At 40.4% G+C, this 14,850-nt stretch overlaps 1 protein-coding gene across 1 annotated transcript in view; it reads left to right on the top strand.

Annotated features, from left to right (window-relative positions):
* SCARB2 (scavenger receptor class B member 2) overlaps nucleotides 1-12,564 on the top strand; it is a 76,331-nt gene extending 63,767 nt beyond the window's left edge. The window contains exons 8-12 of the mRNA XM_060654834.3: nucleotides 486-604; nucleotides 1,892-1,965; nucleotides 4,484-4,535; nucleotides 8,172-8,330; nucleotides 9,830-12,564. Coding sequence (XP_060510817.1) covers nucleotides 486-604; nucleotides 1,892-1,965; nucleotides 4,484-4,535; nucleotides 8,172-8,330; nucleotides 9,830-9,868 — 443 coding nt within the window. The 3' untranslated portion in view covers nucleotides 9,869-12,564. The remainder of the gene's footprint in view (nucleotides 1-485; nucleotides 605-1,891; nucleotides 1,966-4,483; nucleotides 4,536-8,171; nucleotides 8,331-9,829) is intronic.
* Nucleotides 12,565-14,850: the final 2,286 nt, after the last annotated feature.

The following is a 14,850-nucleotide window of genomic DNA, read 5'->3' as shown; positions in this document are numbered from 1 at the left end:
GCAAGCAATAAGTGCTTTCAGATGAGATTTCCTCATTCATTTAGAATTCTGCCTTCATCACCTGACAGCTGGATGTCCCTGGGTCAGTTTTGTAACTTCTCTGAACCTCACCGTCCTCAAATGCAAAATGAAGGTAATAGTTTTAACTTAATAGGGCTACTGCAAATGTTAATTAAAAGAGTGTGTATGAAGCCTTTGTATTTAATAGGTTCAGTAAATACTGAAGAATAAATAATTTAGCCATGACTTCAATATATACTGTGGGATAAAATAATGTTAGGGTACATGAGATGTTAGGAAATGAAGTATAAATCCCAAACTAGGAGGCCTTGAATGGAATTTTAGCCTGCCCCTCTCCCCCACCCACATTTACTTATGTATAGAATTTCCCCCTCTTTAGGAACCAGGTTTGTAGTCAGGAACTTTATATCCATCTTGGACTTTTAAGAACCATGTCATTCGTCTCTGTTTTCCTTAAAATGCAGGTGCACCTATTATTTTATCTTTCCCACACTTCTACCAAGCAGATGAGAGGTTTGTTTCTGCCATAGACGGCATGCATCCCAATAAGGACTATCATGAGACATTTGTGGACATTAATCCTGTGAGTACCCACGTCTTCCTGGTAAAAAGCATGCATTTCGTTCTCTCTACACAGTATTTACCAGTTTAGTCTGGAGCACTGTGAATATTCTGTCTTCCTTTCATATACATATTCAAATGGAGAAAACTCAGCTCCGTGCTTGAGATGCATAGTCTCATGGCCTTACAGGCTGAACTCAGTGGCTCTAATATGCAGAAATATTTGCAAACCTGCTTTAACAAAAACGCAACTGTAAAAATCCCATCACGGGAACAACTGGATTGGACCCAAGTAGCCTCATCAATGTTCTGTTGCCAGCCTTGGGCCTGAACATACATACTTTCTCCTACTACTGAACAGATCAGCAAAGCTGAAGACATTCTTCTGCTTACTGCCAAGGAGTGTTTTGGTTGAAATTTAAATATATGTATTAGCTTCACTGACTTTTGGCAGGCCTCTTTCTACAGGCACTTTTGAGAGTTTATTGCATGATGTTATTAATTTAAAAGGCATTAGATATACATATGCTTTCATCCTGTTTTCAAAGAGGAGAAAAACTAAAACCATGAGAAAGCCTCTCACAGTAGGAACTGAATGAAAGGCCAGATACCTTCCTTCTTGAGATTTTGAACACATGGAACAGTAAAGAAAAAGCAAGAATAGTCGTTGACATGGCAGTGTATGGGCATTTCACTCTTCTGTGTGAGAAATCAGTGGTCTTATCTTTTTGTGACTAAGATCAGGTATTCCCCCCCCCCCCCTTTTCTCTCTTAACCTTCAGTCGGTTCCTTCTCCCCAGCTGCACTGTGGGCAGGTGCTTGTCCCCAAGGGCTGAACACAGTCCCATAACCTCAGTGCAGAGGCAAAACTGCTGTGGGGGGGACAGCTGCTGGCGCCGCTTTCCCAGCTTTGATGGGGGCTGTCCTGACCACACCAGGGACCACTATCTGGCTCACACCTTCCTCCTGCCAGGGTCACCTAGGGTTTTGCCATCCAAAGTGGCAGCATCCTGGGTGCTTGCTAGAAAGACCAATCTCAGGCCTCACTCCAGACCTCCTGAATCAGAATCTGCATGTTCACAAGGTCCCCAAGAACTCACATGTAGATTGAACTTTCAGAAACATTGGTCTATCAGGCACCTAACCCCGTCCGCAGCTCTCATTCTGTTCCGGGGTCCGTTTTCCCTTGTCTCAAACATGGCAGTGGTCCCCCTGGTTATCAGCACCACTCAGAAATGGTGCTCTACTGAGAAAAACTATGTGTTTTTAATAAGTCCTAATGTTTTCTTTACATGTCTCTGATTTGCAGTTGACTGGAATTATTCTAAGAGCTGCCAAGAGGATCCAAATCAATGTTTATGTGAGAAAGTTTGACGACTTTGTGTAAGTTTCACTTCTTTCTGCAGAGGCAAAGGATAGTTGTGCTGTACTGACTTTCTGATGGGGTTCATCCAGGAGACAGCCCACTTTCTAAGTCTGCTCACTCCTGCCCTTCAGGGATGAGGCATAATCAGCATTTGTGTGTGTGTGGGGGGGGGGGGGGGTTGAAAGAGAGTGTCAGCGGGGGAGGGGCAGAGAGAGGGGGCCAGAGGGTCTGAAGCAGGCTCTGTGCTGACAGCAGCGAGCCAGAGCTCAGTGTGGAGCTTGAACTCACAGACCCCGTGAAATCATGACCTGAGCTGAAGTCGGATGCTCAACCGACTGAGCCATCCAGGCGACCCTATAATCAGCATTTCCATAGGCCTTGGTCTTGGAATTTACTTATTTAACCAAAGATGTACAGAGTGCTTTTCATGGATCACATGTTGTTCTAAGTACTTTACATCCAGTAACTCATTTATTCCTCACAGTAACCCTGTGTAGTACCCCCGTTTTACAGATGAGGAAACTAAGGCACAGAGAGTTGAAGTAAGGCTACAGAGTCTGTTCTTCCCCACTCCATGCAGCCCTTCCCTTGCCACGACTCCAGTTGCCTCCCTTTCTGTCTTCCCACTGCTCCCACCCAGGACCAGCCACAGGCTCCAGAGCTTAAAATAGGCTCCCGAGTCCAGCCTTTCCTCCCCACACTCCATCTAAAAAAACACTACTTAATTAGGATACTAAGTATAATATCCTGCTCAAACTTTCAATGGGCATTTTTTAGATATGAGAAAATGTATACGACTTAATGTTAATGAAAAACAAATTGCAAAACTATATATAATATATCACGTATCTATTCTTTCTTTCCACTTATCTATCTATCTGCCTATCTATCTGTAAAACTTGATTTCCGCCATCAGATTTGCCAGCTTTAACCCCATATGTCACAGATTGTTCTAGAACACAAATGTGGTTTGCACGAATGCATTTTGCCATACACATACACACGTGTGTATTTCTGAGGTAGTCTAGTATAGTAGTTAAGATCTAGAGCCTTAGAATCAAAATGGAATTACAATCCTGGCTTCACCTTTTGCTCATGTTGGTCCTGGGCAAGTGACTCTAAGCCATAATTTCCATGTCTTCCACGTGGGACAGTGATGCCTACTGCATGGGATTACTGTAAGAATTAAATGAGACAGTGTCCCCCAAACACCAGGTGTAGGGCTGGTTCTTGGTAGAGTGCTCTGAGCTCTAGTGAAGACAATACTTAGTGGTCTGGTCACAAAACATTCTGAGAAATGGTAGCATTTCTCAGTGGTAGCATTGTTCTGCTGGCTGTGGCCATGCCTCTGATAACTCTTGGGAGAATAGTAATCATTTTGATGAATTTGCTTTTATTATCTTGTGTTTTGATATAAAAAAAACAACTTTACATACACAGGCAACACTTGGAATTGTTAGACTGACAGACTGGAATCTAACTTCTGATTGATAAGTGTTTGCAAAAGTATGAAGAAGTCTTCATAAGTGCTGGGAAATTTAATGAAATAAGTGTGCTAGAATTTTCATATAAACTTATCTCTCCAGGCCAGTTTGCTATCACACTGAGGATGTCGGTAAAATAATCTCATATTTTGTCTTTTTTTAATTGAGGTATAACTGACATACAACATATTAGCTTCAGGTATATAATGACTCGATATTTGTATATATTGCAAAATGTTCACCACAATGTCTAGTTAACGTCTGTCACCATACTTGGTACAAAATTTTTTTTCTTGTGATGAGAACTTTTAAGATCTACTCTGCTTAGCAACTTTCAACTGTGCATTACGGTATTATTAACCATAGTTGCCATGCTGTACATTAGATCCCTGTGACTTACTTATTGTATAACTGGAAGTTTGTACCTTTTGACTCCATCCATTTCGCCAACCCCCCAACTCCCAACTCTGGCAACCACCAGTCTGTTCTCTATGCGTGTAAGCTTGGTTTTTTGTTTATTTGTTTTAGATTCCACACAAAAGGGAGAATAAATAGTATTTGACTTTCTCTGATTCGTTTCATTTAGTGTAGTGCCCTGAGGGTCCATTCATGTTGTCACAAATGGCAAGATTGCATCCTTTTCTATGGCTGAATAGTATTCCAGTGTGAACATATACCATGTTTTCTTTATTTAATCGTCCATCGATGGACACTTTGGTTGCTTCCATATCTTTGCTACTGGAAAAAAATACTCCAGTAATATAGGGGTGCATATGTCTTTTCGAGTTAGGGATTCATTTTCTTTGGCTAAATACCCAGAAGTGGAATTGCTGGATCGTATTGTAATTCTGTTTTTAATTTTTTGAGCAATCTCTCTACTGTTTGCCCTAGCAGCTGCACCAGTTTACATTCTGTCAACAGGGCACATGGATTCCTTTTCATCCGCATCCCCACCAACATTACTACCCTTTGCCTTTTGATAATAGCCATTGGAACAGGTATGAGGTGATATCTCACTGTGGTTTTGATTTGTCACCTTTTGTCTTTGTAGTGAAACGGGAAGCATTAGAACCATGGTTTTCCCAGTGATGTATATCAACGAGGTAAGTCCTGGGAGGGAGCCATGGGTATGATTTACTTGTGGAAGCTTGGAAAACTTCCATTATGATGTCGACTATTGTAGCTATGTAATTTAAGATGTAAGAAAGGGGGAAAGGTGATTTTTAAGAACCTGTTTGTCCTCAGAAAATTTCTCTTTATATGTTCACATGAAGTTTGAGATTTAAAAATGACAGAACAAAAATTTCCCTTCTCAAGAATATTATCGGGCAAAACTCTCTTCTGGGAAGCTGGTTATGTACGAAACAAAAGGCAAAGGTAAATGAAGCAATGTCAGACACTGCTGAAGCAGAAAAAATAGCCAACACTCAGATTTCCAGTTAAACCTTTCTTTGCATCTTCTCCATCTTTGAACCCCTGCCAGTTTGTAAAATGTAATCAGTTTACCATTCATTAGTAAAGGAGGAGGAAAAGAGAGTAAAATTAAAATGATTGGCAACATTACATGAAGGTTTTGTGTAAGGTGATTAAAGAAATGATTGAGGGGCACCTGGGTGGCGCAGTCGGTTGGGCGTCCAACTTCAGCCAGGTCACGATCTCGCGGTCCGTGAGTTCGAGCCCCGCGTCAGGCTCTGGGCTGATGGCTCAGAGCCTGGAGCCTGTTTCCGATTCTGTGTCTCCCTCTCTCTCTGCCCCTCCCCCGTTCATGCTCTGTCTCTCTCTGTCCCAAAAAATAAATAAATGTTGAAAAAAAAAAAAAAATTTAAGAAATGATTGAATAAAACATGATACAGTCTCATTCATTTCAGTGATATATGGTTGCCTTATATTTTATAACATAGAAGTTGTTTTTGTTTTACTTTCTGGTGACCAAACGTATCATGAGTTATAGGACACAGATCCTATCTTAAATTTATTATTTTTTTTTTTTTTTTGGTGTCTATTTTTGAGACAGAGAGAGACAGAGCGTAAGTGGGGGAGGGGCAGAGAGGGAGACACAGAATCGGAAGCAGGCTCCAGGCTCTGAGCTGTCAGCACAGAGCCTGACGCGGGGCTTGAACTTATGAACCTCGAGATCATGACCTGAGTGGAAGTCAGCTGCTTAACCGACTGAGCCACCCAGGCGCCCCAACACAGATCCCGTCTTAGTTCAAACAAAGAGAGTTTCCCTGAAGAAATATTTCTTTCACACTGTACCCACAGAATTTTTATCAGTAAACATTGAGTATAAATTGAAGTTTTGTAAATAAAAACATATTCGGAAAACTCAGAAAACACCTATTTAAGATACCTGTGATAAATTCTTTTCTGAATCACATACATTTACTATAGTAAATCTCCTCAGTTTTCCTCTCTCTTCCACCCAGTTTTGGGAGGTTACATGCAGGGGTTTTCCCTCTCCAATAAATTCTTGGTTGGCTTACGTCTGTCATGAACAGCAGCATCTTTAAGTTTTTTTTATTTTTCTCTGTTCCCTAAAAAATCTTGTTCTGTATAGGAAATTTGGTAACAGAGATTGGCAAGAAAAAGGAAAATTAAAGAAACTTCCACAAAACCTGAGTCAGAATGACACTGTTTTTGCTTTATTGTACTCAACAGTATATTGCAAAATTGTCTCTGATAAGAACTTTGTAAAAAATAATTTAATGTTTTCTACTTTGTAAAACTAACATGTACTCTTTACAGAGCTCTTGGAAAACTAAAAATGTATATTTTAAAAGTGAATCACCATACAAATATTGAATCATTCTGTTGTACACCCAAAACTAATATATTGTTATATGTCAATTTTACTTCAGTTTAAAATTTTTTTAAATATTTACAACTGAATCACTGATAAACTGTCCCTCAGAGACAAGTACAGTTTACATCTGCTTATATTGCCTCTTAGTATTTTTCTAGTTTTGATATTAAATACTTGAGACCATACTGCAGATACAGTTTTATAACCTATTTTTTTTTTCATTTGGCATTACTTTGATAGCTACATTTATAAATTTTTGAAGGGTTTGTGATTACAATTTTAAGACAAGGCTTTTATTGTTTCACAGGAAAAATTTAGGCAATATTTACCAACTTATAGAATCTATTTGAAATTGCTCCAGGGTCATCACTCTTACTGTTTGTGGAGAGGTCTATCGAGACCTCTGGTCTTGATTACTAGAGATTTAACCAAGACACTAATTATACTTTCCACATACCATTGTTGGAATGTTTCATTCATTCAATCAACTGACATGAAAGCAGGGCTTTTTGTTTTTAATTTATTTTCAATATTTTATTATTTATTTTTGAGAGAGAGAGACAGAGCATGAGCAGGGGAGAGGCAGAGAGGGAGACACAGAATCTGAAGCAGCTCCAGGCTCCAGGCTGTCAGCACGGTGCCCGACGCAGAGCTCAAACTCATGAACCCCAAGATCATGACCTGAGCTGAAGTCGGATGCTTAACTGACTGAACTACCCAGGCACCCCAATGGGCTTTTTGAAAATGAGGAAGGACCCTGTACTGCCAGCTTATGTTCATAGTTGTGGCATATTTGAACTCCCCCCCCCCCCCCCGCCCCCAATCAACCTTTGCTTTGCTTAGCTCTTTTGTTAAAGACCATATTGAATCCAGGGAATTATGGAGTAAAACTTTGTACTTTTGGTGCCTCCTAGAAAGAACTTGACTTTATCCCAGAAAAAGAAAACATTATACTTTGAAGTGACATTGGAGCCTACTCTCCCACCTTCTTTTTCCAGAGAAGGAGACTCTGACTCTGATGGGTCTTGGCCAGTTATTGGAAGTACCAACTCTAGAAGCCCATCCTCTGCCTCAGTCCAGTGCGGTTTCAGCCCAAATTATGCCCAAAGTCCCATTTGTTGCCATAATTTTTATGAAATTAAGCTCTCCAGACACCCCACCCATGACAATTTAAGGAGATAATATCTTTGTTCTGCATCCATCAAGTGTTATTCTAGAATATTTTCTTGGTTATCAACACCCTCTGGAACTCTGGTGAGCCTCAAGACATCCCTGAACACTTTCTATCGAGACCTCTGGTCTTGATTACTAGAGATTTAGCCAAGACACTAATTATACTTTCCACATACCATTGTTGGAATGTTTCATTCATTCAGTCAACTGACATTAATTCAGTACCCACTACGTGCAGAGTGCTTTCCTAATGTTGAGGTGACCGAGCTGTAAACCTTGCCTTTGGGAACCTCACAGTCACAAGGAGACCAAACAGACGGTTATAAGGCAGAGTGCACAGCGATGGGGGATTTTAGGGAGTGATATGGAAGTGCAGTAAAGGGACCTTTAACTAGGCCTGAGGTAGCCAGAGAAAACTTGTGGATGGAAGTGATGCTGAGTTGGATTTTAAAGGACGAGTTAGAGTTGTCTGATACAAAAGATGGTATTATCTCATTATTTTCGAATACTTTTTTCCCTACTATTTCCAACCTATTTTGAAAGTAAGACATGTCTTCAGGAAAAAAAAAAAAAAAAAAGAGGAAGATGTAATGAATAAATGCCCCCTCTGGTTATCTAATTTATAAATGGATTTTCAGTATTTCTGGTTAGCGACAGAGAAACTTCCCCAAATCGTGTTTAATGATTTAGAAGGAAGATACAGCAAAAACTTTACACCCTGGATATTTAGTAATCAAAGGAATACTATTTTCTTGCCTTCCAGAGTGTTCTCATTGACAAAGAGACTGCGAGTCGACTGAAGTCTGTGATAAACACTACTCTGATCATCACCAACATACCCTACATTATCATGGCGCTGGGTGTTTTGTTTGGTTTGATCTTCACCTGGCTTGCATGCAGAGGACAGGGATCCATGGATGAGGTGAGCAGTGGTTGGAGGAACTTCTCTATTACTGGGTAACCTTACCGGAGGAAACTAACGGTGCTTCACTGAGGGGCTTGTCAGCTGGCTGGCTCATTAGGGTGGATTCTGAGGTTTTATGCTGGGCACAGTGATTTCATGGTTATATTACTACTAAACCAAATGAGAGGCAAGGGCAATGTATCAGAGGAGGAGGAGTAATGGAATGGTACTGTCCAGTATTTGGGGCTCTCTTGGCGGGCATGAAATCCCTGTGAGTAAGCTTAATGTTTCTGAAAATAACCTGAAAGGAGAGGAGTATTTAGCAGCTAAACATCTGGGCTTTGGTGTGTCAGACCGCCTACGTTCAAATCCCAGTTCTGCCACTTCATAGCTGTGTGACCCTAGAAACTGCGCCTCAGTTCTGCATCTGTAAAGTGGGATAATAAGAGAGCCTCCCTTAGTGGTTTTTCATGAGGATTAGAGGAGACAGTAGACAGAAAGCATTTGGCCCAGTGTTAGCATTTACAGTAAGAACTCAATAAACATTAATTATGTGATGCAACAATCCCAAGATTGTAGAGCAAGGCAACCAGAGACCTGCTTGGAAAGAATCCGTAATATATCAGAAGATACCTATCACTGAGTCATCACTGCATAAGAAACGATTGGCCCAGGGGAGTAGTAACTTTCCTGGAGAGAAGGGAACATCATCAAATGGATGGGATAAGCAGAGTTACGCTGGCCTCCCTAAGTGACCAGCAGGCCAACCCAGCTCAGCCTTCAGTGAGTCTTTTCTGTGAGAGCCTTTCTTAAATTCTCAGCAGCTTCCGTTTTTGCAACAAAGGCTTTCTCCCCCCGCTCCTAGCTGCTTCAAATACGTGTCTGAAGCAAACGTGAAGTAGGAAATGAAATACGTTGAAACCATCTGAGTCCTATTACCTCAGATTTCCCTAGGTTCTACATTCTTCCACTATTTCTCTTAACCTGTGCCCATCAGGTTAGCAGGAATTAGGTGTGAGGCATTTATTCTGTCATTTCTAGCTATGGATCTCACTTCCCGTCTGACTTTATACAGTCACTGAGATTTTCATAAGCACAGGTGAAAGCCTGTGTAAATGTTATCACTGCTCCTACAATGAACCATTTTCGTGTATTCAGCAAGGGGGCAATGACTGAGCACCCATTACTCTGAGACGTTGTTCTCTGGTAGGTTTCAAATCAGGAAGGAGCAAATTCAGTGTAGTCTGATGAGAGTTATAGTCCGGGTCAATACAGGGAAGGGTACTGCTCTGGTATCGGGGGTGCAGGTGGTCAGAGCAGGCTTCTTCAAGGTCAGGGCTGAATGGGAAAGAAGAGGCAGGCCAAGAGAGAAGGAAGCAGAGTGTGACGACTGCCCTCCTGTCAGTCTCTCCTCCGTCCATCTTCCTCCACCACCCTGTCCCCCAACTTTTCACTTCCTGGGAGAAGTTTCTGATGTGAATACCTGACTTCGCTGTCCCCTCTCTTCTGAATCTCAGGGAACCGCAGATGAAAGAGCACCCCTCATACGAACCTAACTGTGGCCCGAGCTTGGGGAAGGAACCGTGTGAGCTGTCCTAACCTGGACCACAACGTGAGGAAACTATCCACGTCTTCATGGGTATGGTGCCTGCTGCAGAGAGGAGGGAGGAGACCCCGTGCTGGCAAGCGACGAGAGCATTCCGGCAGGAGGTTAAAGAACAGACTGATATGGTTGGCCATTAGGCTTTATAAAATTGTTTTGTTTTTCATGTGTCTAGCAAGTATTTAATAAACTCTTGTATAGTAATTTTTGTTGTTGTTGGGTGCTGGTAGCTCCAGAATTCTGTGACCACCGTTGTGGTTAAAATATGTCTGCATCACTTGTTAACGTTCCTTGGTCTAACCTTAGTAAGTATGCTTCATTTACCAAACTTTGTGCTCAAAATATATAAATACTATTTTACGTTGTATTCCTCCATTCATTTCACCCCCAAAACAGAAGTAAATACGAGTTCGGAACCCAGGGTAAAATAGTAGCCTCATTCAGTACATCACTAAAATGCATCTAGTTTCCTCTTTTGAAAAAGTTACATAATTATATTTCATATGCTAACCTTCAGTTCATAATTCCTCCAAGAAATTAATTCAGTCTTTTGACTTTCAAACTGTCTGGGAACCAAGCAGGGAAGGGGTTGGGTGGGGTGAGGTAGGCAGTGGGGCAGTAACCGTCAAGTTGATTGATAGTGATAAGCACCTGCGGATTTTTTACTTGTACTTTTGTGAATCGAGAGAATGCACAAATAATGTTGGTGAGGACAAGTACAGATATTTCATATGAAGTAGAAGGAAATGCTAGTTATGACATTTGTGGGTAGTTTGTTGTTTTTTTTTAGTCAGAATGATCTTGATGGGGAAAGGTGCTTCTGGGAGGTATCATCAGTAACTGATTTTTCCTCCAGTCATCCTTGCCAAATATGATACTGTATTAATTACAATACTATTGAGTAACTTTGCAAAATTATTTACGAATATGGGAAACCCATTCATCCACAGCCTAAGTTACACATACATTTTTGGAAGTCTGACTGCACTAACAAAACGTTTCTTCTGGGGAAGTTTTCTTGGGAACTTTGAAATTGTTTTTGTAAGTTGTTTTTCTTTCCTCACATTTGGTCCCTTCCAGTGTTCTGTGGGTCACTGTCACTCACTGAATAGAGAAAAATGTGCCCTACACTTCCTGTGACAATCATTTTGCTGACAGAATGAATGATGGTGTTTTAAAATATTGTACAGAAAATGCTTTAAAGAAAGGTCCCTTGGGATCCAGAAGCAGCGTCTTCTCAGAAGACCTTTTGACTTTCAATGCAACCTAAGTCAGTCAGAGGATAGGAACCGTCGTATGTCACAAAATCCAAGCCCGTTTAAGAGCATTTTCTTTGAGTAGTGAAGTTCAGTATTCATTTTTGATTAAGAAACCTACATAGTTATCCAGCAAAATGCACATAGAATTTCTTAACAACTGAATCATCTTACAGGATTTTCTGTATAAAACTGGATTTCAATGTAAGCAAATGAAGAAAAAAGCCATGGGTTTCACAAATACAGCTTCTGATCCCTGTGTGGAGGTAATAAATCCCATTACTTGCCCCAATTTCCTTCTGTCTACACTAAAGCAACATGTGACATATTCCCTTCTTGAAGGGGCAGTTCATTAAACCTTCAGCTTCTCTATAAATTAAGAAATATTTTGTAAATATTCTAAATCACCAAAATGTAAAAAACTAAATTGAAAATATTTTGTCAGTAATACCAAATACCTAGATTTTTTAAATTTATCGATATTTAACTATGTAATTGGCACACCTTATTCTTTTATGCACCTACTTATCCACATATAAGCCAGTGTGTATTTATTGGTTCATCTTGTTATCAGGATATAGTCACTTGTGAGGAGGAAATTTTTCAATACTAGGAATGGTAACAGTTGATATACACTTTAAACTGAATCCCACACATGTGGGGAGATCAAACACATATTACTTCCATACGATTCTAATAAGTTATTTGGCTTAAAATCACATTTGATATTATCTTTCTGAAAAATCTGTGACAAACCCAGAAACTGCAGTCAAGATTATAGATTGATTAAGAACTTACGTGCCTATTTGGTCTTAGGTTGAAAATAACAAACTATTACTCATGCTTATTCTCTTGGAGCCATTATCCTGGAAAGGCATCCAAAGTCTTTGTGATTGTCATAATCCCAGAATGTGTGTGTCCTGTACTATGATACTTGCTAGGGAGAAACCAGAGAGAGGTTACCTCACTTCTCTTAGGGAAAATTGGGAATTGAACACAGGACAAGAAATGGGCTTTGCCACTTTTAGCTCAAGGCTTTTCCTACTGGACTTTATTTCCTCATGTTCTAGAACGATCACTGGTCAAGTGGAGCAAGTACTATATGACTAACCCCTATTGGGGTTTTTACCTAAGGGAGGCTAGGTTTTTTTTTGTTTTTGTTTTTAATTTAAATTGCTTGAGATATGAGTTCTACAAAAGGTGACTTTCACACTTGGCCCTCTGGGCATTATTACTAGAATTAATTGCTTGTGGCTATTAAACAGAATACTGACCAGAATGCTCTTCATGTAGCTTAAATAGGTGGTTCATTTCATGTGATTCTTGACATGTTTATTTCTATCCTTAATGCAATGAAGTATTTCACTAATAAAACTGTTTATATGAAATTGCACTGGAAATTGTTATGTCATCAGATGACCAGTTGTCTCTGGAGTTTCATTTGTTTTTTGTTGTTGTTGTTGTTGTTGTTTTTAATTTTAGAGAGAGATCGTGGCAGGGAGAGGGTCAGAGGGAGAGAGAGAATCCCAAGCAGGCCCCACTCTTAGCGTGGAGCCTGATTCAGGGCTCCATCCCATGACCTTGGGATTGTGACCTGAGTCAGAATCAAGAGTCAGACACTCAGTTGACTGAGCCACTCATGTGTCCCTGGAGTTTCATTTGAAAGATGCTTTTTTCCCTCTTGACAAATGCAGGCCTGAGTCTCACCTCTTGGGCCACTTATGATGTCCATTCCGTTGTGGTGGACAGTTCTAGGCAGCCTGACAAGTCGCACTTGAAGGGAGTCCCACAATGTGCTCCTCTGCCCCAGGGCTTTCTCCAGAGTCCTGGAAGCCCCTCAGGAGCACTGGGGGGGTTAATAGGCCCAGGTATTGATCCTCAACCAAAGGTAGGAGTCAGCTGATAAATGCTCCAGTCCTCAGAGGGACAGTTCTCAGACTCATTCTAGGTAGTTCCTCAACTAGGATTGCCCACAGTAGGAACTCCTTCCCATTATTGTTTCTTCCTTCCCTGTGTCACTCCCCCATCCCCTCACTGCTGCTTTTTCCCAAGTAACCCACCTGTGCTAACATTCTTCTTATTCAGGCCCGCTTCCAGATAAACACAAACTAAAGGCATACAAGTCCACCCAGAAGGGCCCAGCAGGGTCAGAGAGCTATGGGAGGGGTCCTGGACCTTTGTTTCTATAGACATTTGTCCTAAAATGATTAGCCCCCAAATTTAGACTACCTTTAAAACCTTTCCCATCCCAGTAATATTGCATCTTATTTCTGAAATCAGAGCAAATCCAATTCAGCCATCACATATCTAGCTCAGTGTTACAAATGTCATTATGTATTGAGGACACTTGATCACTAGCATATATGCTTTCAAGGAATCCCAAATCTAAAACAGTATGGAGTTTCCTCAAAAAATTAAAAATAGAACTACCCTACCACCCAGCAATTGCACTACTAGGTATTTATCAAAAGGATACAGGAGTGCTGATTTTAAGGGGCAAATGCACCCCAATGTTTATAGCAGCGCTATCAACAATAGCCAAATTATGGAAAGATCCCAAATGTCCATCGACTGATGAATGGATAAAGAAGATGTGGTATATATATGCAATGGAGTGTTACTTGGCAATCAAAAAGAATGAAATCTTGCCATTTGCAACAACGTGGATGGGATTAGAGTGTGTTATGTTAAGCAAAATAAGTCAGAGAAAGACAAATATATGATTTCGCTCATATGTGGAATTTAAGAAACAATGAACATAAGGAAAGGGAAGCAAAAATAAGATAAAAACAGAGATGGAGACAAACCATGTCTCTCAAATACAGAGAACAAACAGGGTTGCTGGAGGGGAGATGGGTGGAGGGATGGGCTAAATGGGTGATGGGCATTAAGGAGGACACTTGTTTGGATGAGCACTGGGTGTTATATGTAAGTGATGAATCACTAAATTCTATTCCTGAAAACATTATTACACTACATGTTAATTAACTTGGATTTAAGTTTAAAAAAAAAAGGAATCCCAAATCTGATTTTTGCTGTCTTATGTCATAAGGGGAGTTCTGTGTATCTATTTCTGCTCGCTCAAAGGTATATAGAGACATCTGGAACTCTGCAACATACCAAGCCTAATTATTTCAAATCAAGGAGTAAGAGAGATTCAGAAAATATATTTAAAAGAATACTAATAAGGGTGACATGTGTTACCAGGTATTAAAACATATACACACCCATGAACAATAATTAATAACGTGTGGTAGAGAACACAAGAAACATGGATACACATCTATCACAAGATGAAGGCCCCATTTCCAATAATAACTATAGTCTTTCATTTATTCAACTAATATATTTATTTTTTAACCTTTATGGAGGTATAATTTTCATGCCATAAAATTTTAAATGTAAAACACAATGATTTTTAGTAAATTTACTGAGTCATGTAGTTTTAGAACATGACTACCTCACTAAAATCCCTCTGTTCCCACCTGCAGCCCTAAGCAGCTGCTAACCTACATTCTGTCTCTATAGATCTGCCTTTTCTGGGCTTCTCATAGAAGTTAAAGTGGGGTGCCTGGGTGGCTCAATCAGTTAAATATCTGACTCTAATCAAGAGTCAGCTCGAGTCATGATGACTGAGCCCCAGGTTGGGCTCTGTGCTGGGATTTTGTGGAGCCTGCTT

Source organism: Panthera onca, chromosome B1, assembly GCF_046562875.1.
Source record: "Panthera onca isolate mPanOnc1 chromosome B1, mPanOnc1 haplotype 2, whole genome shotgun sequence".
NCBI classification, from domain to species: Eukaryota; Metazoa; Chordata; class Mammalia; order Carnivora; family Felidae; genus Panthera; species Panthera onca.
Note: the sequence above shows the minus strand (reverse complement) of the source record. Positions and strands in the feature narration are given on the sequence as shown.